The 3,651-nt window shown below is 71.8% G+C and overlaps 1 protein-coding gene across 1 annotated transcript; it reads right to left on the bottom strand.

The window, feature by feature from the left end:
- Positions 1-2,079: 2,079 nt before the first annotated feature.
- MNEG_11861 (hypothetical protein) lies at positions 2,080-3,090 on the bottom strand (the record flags this gene model as incomplete). The annotated part of the gene is made up of 1 exon (XM_014039666.1): positions 2,080-3,090. One exon carries the CDS (start codon positions 3,088-3,090, stop codon positions 2,080-2,082), a length of 1,011 nt encoding a protein of 336 aa, XP_013895120.1.
- Positions 3,091-3,651: the final 561 nt, after the last annotated feature.

Genomic DNA, 3,651 nt, shown 5'->3' with positions numbered 1-3,651 from the left:
CACGCACACACACACACACGCACACGCGCACACACACACGCACACACACACACACACACACACACACACAGCCTGCACATCCACCTGCCCCAATGCGGCGAGATGTACCTGCAGCGCCAGCAGCAGCTGCCCGCCGCCGCCCGCAAGCCCCTGCCCACGCCGCCCGACGCGCTGCCTGCGAGCGCCGAGGGCCTGCCCAAAGGGCTCGCGAAAGTCGAGGCGTTCAACCAGGTCATGTTTGAGGCCTATAACGCCGCCACCCTCACGCGCTGCGGCGGCTGCGGGCGCACATTCAAGTGAGCGCGCTGCGGCGGGTTCACCGCGAACTTGCACGCGCCTCGCTTGCGCCATCGCCCAGTCGCGCGCGGTCTTTGGCGCTCCATGCGCGAGCGCTAGCAAAGAACACCAGAGCCATATGTGGGGATTCCCAAACCACTTGTGCTGAGCACCCACTCGGGCTGCTCGCGCGTGCTTCCACCAACCAACACGCAGCCCAGAAGCGTACATGAGGCATGCCAGCATTTGCAAGGGGGCTTCTGGTGGCGGCAGCGGAGGAGGCGGCGCAGCCACAGGCGCAGGCAGGGCGTCCGCGGCGGGCCAGTTGCCCCAGGACAAATCAGGTGGCGCCCGCGACTGCGCCAGCAGCGGCGGCCGCGGCGGGGCCTCTTGGGGTCCGCCGCCACCTTTGAAGGGTGGGTCGGGCGTCGACGGCGGCGGCGGGTTTGGCAGCAAGCCCCGCGCCCTGCTTTGCTACCTGTGCGGCCGCGGCTTTGGCAGCGCGTCGCTCCTCATTCACGTCGCACAGTGCGAGCAGCTGTTCGCGGAGCGCGAGGCGTGCAAGCCCCGCGGCGACCCCCGCCGCGCGGCGCTGCCGCGGCCGGCGGCGCTGGCGGGGCCGCTGCCGGGCGGCGCGGCGGCCATAGACGCCTTCAATGCGGATATGATGCGGGTTTTCAACTCCGAGTCCCTGGTGCCCTGCAGCTTCTGTGGTCGGACCTTCCTGTCAGAGGCTCTCGCACACCATGCAAAGCACTGCACGGCCGAGCGTCCCATGGGCCGCGCAGCCACCGGCGGGGAGGGGCGGGGCGCGAGCGGCGGCGGCGGCGGCGGCAACGGCGCAGCGCGCGGGGCAGTCGCAGGGGCGCCTGCGGGCGGGATGGACGTGGGCGGGGCGGAGGCGGCGCAGGAGCTGCTGCCCTGCCGCCACTGCGGGCGCAAGTTTGGGGCGGCGGCCCACTTGGTCCATGAGCGCGTCTGTGCGAAAGTGTTTGGGGGCGGCAAGGCTGGCAGCAGCAAGCGACCCTGAGAACAGAGGTCAGAGCTGGGGCTGGGGACTGTCCCTTTGGTCAGCGGTGGCGACTAGACCAGAGCCCGGTGCGCTGGTTCGTTGGCTGGTGATGCTGGCAGGCTTGCCTTTGGCACCTGATGGAGTGATCTTGGCCTGCGATGCCCAAGCGAGCTGAAAGCAGGGGGCGGCTAAGCTCTTGTCAGGTGGGATTGGGGTGGAGCGAAGGGGGCAGAGGGCAGACGGATTGCTGCGAGGGCCCCTGTCTCCGACGAATGCCCATGGCCCCCAAAAAGGCATGCACAGGAGGGTTGACCATGGTTGACCGAGTGCGGCGGGCATCACAGGTGTGCACCGCACACCGGACATGCCGTTTGGAAGGCGGGATCCAGGGGGGCTGGGATGCAGCTGTCGAGGGCGCCTCCTACTCTGTGTGTCATCCCCCCCCCAAACTGCATCACAGGTCACAGAGCCCGTTCCTGCCCTCTGCCCTGCCCACCAGCAGTGTGCGTAGCAAGCCAGAGCAACTCCCACCTCAACCCTGCCGGACACCGCACGTCAATAGCCTAGCCACTGTTTTTGCATCGTTTCAGTACATCAATCCACGGCTCCACAACGGCTCAGTTAACTGAGTAAAAACACACTGAGTTTGTGACAGGACAATGAAAAGGGGTTGCTGAAGAGGAAGAGTCAGGCCACTGACTGCATCAGACATGTGCACTCACGAGGGGTCAAAGACGCGACCTCTTTTCAGAGGCTTGGTCACAGTCACTAATGGCTGGCGGCATGCCCCGTCACACAACGCCGACCACGCTCGCCAGCCGCTCTCGCGCCGCCGCGCTCGCGCCCATCGCCGCCACGTCCCCTGCGAACGCGCGCAGCCGCCCGGTCCCCAGCTCACCCCAGCCTTGGGCGCCGCCGGCCGCGACGCCGTCAGCGGCGGCGCCCGCGAGCACGTCCGCGAGAGCGTCGTGCGGCTGCCCCGCGCCGGCAAACGCGGCGGCCAGCGCCGCGGCCGCGGCCGGGCGCAGCTCGGGCAGGCGGCACAGCGCGGCGCGCCCGAGGTCGCGGTATACCTGCCGTAGTGCCCGCGCGGCCGTCTCGGCGTCGCTGGGCGCGTCTCGCTCCGCGGCCCGCGGCGGGCCCGGCGCGAGCCGCCGCGCGGCGGGAGCGAACGCGGCCGCGGCCCGCGGGAGGTCGCCCGGGTCGAAGCAGGCCGCGTTGGCGGCGGCGCCGTGCGCCAGATGGGTCCAGAGCTGCGGCCGCCACAGGCCGAGGCGCGGGGCGGCGCGCGCGAGGAGCAGTATCTGGGGCCGGGAAAAGGCGCCGCGGCGCAGCTGGATGGCCTCTTGCAGGGCCTGCAGCACTGCAGCCTCTTCGGGCGTGGACGCCTCTGGCCGCCGCCGCTGCTGCTGCTGCTGCTGCTGCTGCTGCTGCTGCTCCTGCTGCTGCTGCTGTGGGTGCTGCTGCTGATGCAGATGCTGCTGTGGCGCCTGGGGCGACCCCAAGGCCTTTGCCAGGCTCCACGCCAGCGTGGCCACGTCCGCCGCCCCCAGCTCCTGCTGCCGCCGCAGCGCCGCCGCCGCCAGTCCCCAGGCGAGGCGCCGCCGCGAGCCCGGTGCCTCGTCCCTGCCGCCGCCAGTATGAGTCGGCTGCGCAGGCGAGTGCGAGAGGCTCCAGAGGAGGATCGTCGCGTCGAACGGCGCCAGGCTGCTCGCTTCTGGCGCTGCTGCTGCCGCTGCAGGTGTGTCGGCGCCAGCTGCCCAGCCCAGCACGGCCGGCAGCGCGTCGCACACGCGCCGCATGAGCTGCTGCCAACGCGGAGGGTCTGCGGCATCGCCCCCCTGGATGCCGGCGCTGCAATCGTAGCTGCCGGCGCCAGCGCCCTCGCTGCGGGCGCCGCCGGCGCCGGCGCCGGCGCCGCGCGCGGCGGCCCAAGCGAGCCGCGAGAGTTCCCACCCGCCGAGCGCGCCCCACGGCAGCGCCGCCGCCGCCCGCGCCGCCGTGGCGTTGAACAGGGCGGCCGCGGGAGCACCCCCGTGGGCGCCGCCACGCGGGGGCGGCGCAGCGGCGCAGGCCCAGAGCACCTGGATAAGATCCTCGGCCGACCAGTCTTCTGAATCGTCGCCGAGGCTGGCCGCCGCGCGCCGCTCCAGCTGGCGCCAGAGCGCGTCACCCGCACTATAGCTACTACTACTGCTGCTGCTGCTGCTGCTGCTGCTGCTGCTGCTGCCGCCGCCGGCCGCCGCCTCCTCCAGGGCGCGCCGCGCCAGTGCAGCGGCGGCCGCGGCCAGCACGCGCGGCCGCGGCGGGCGCGAGCGCGCGGCCCTGGGCGCCCCCCAAGCCGCCGCGAGCGCGTCTAGAAC

The sequence above is a fragment of the Monoraphidium neglectum genome (assembly GCF_000611645.1).
Source record: "Monoraphidium neglectum strain SAG 48.87 unplaced genomic scaffold scaffold02941, whole genome shotgun sequence".
Taxonomy (NCBI): domain Eukaryota; kingdom Viridiplantae; phylum Chlorophyta; class Chlorophyceae; order Sphaeropleales; family Selenastraceae; genus Monoraphidium; species Monoraphidium neglectum.
The sequence above is the reverse complement of the archived record's forward strand: the minus strand, read 5'-3'. Positions and strand labels throughout refer to the sequence as shown.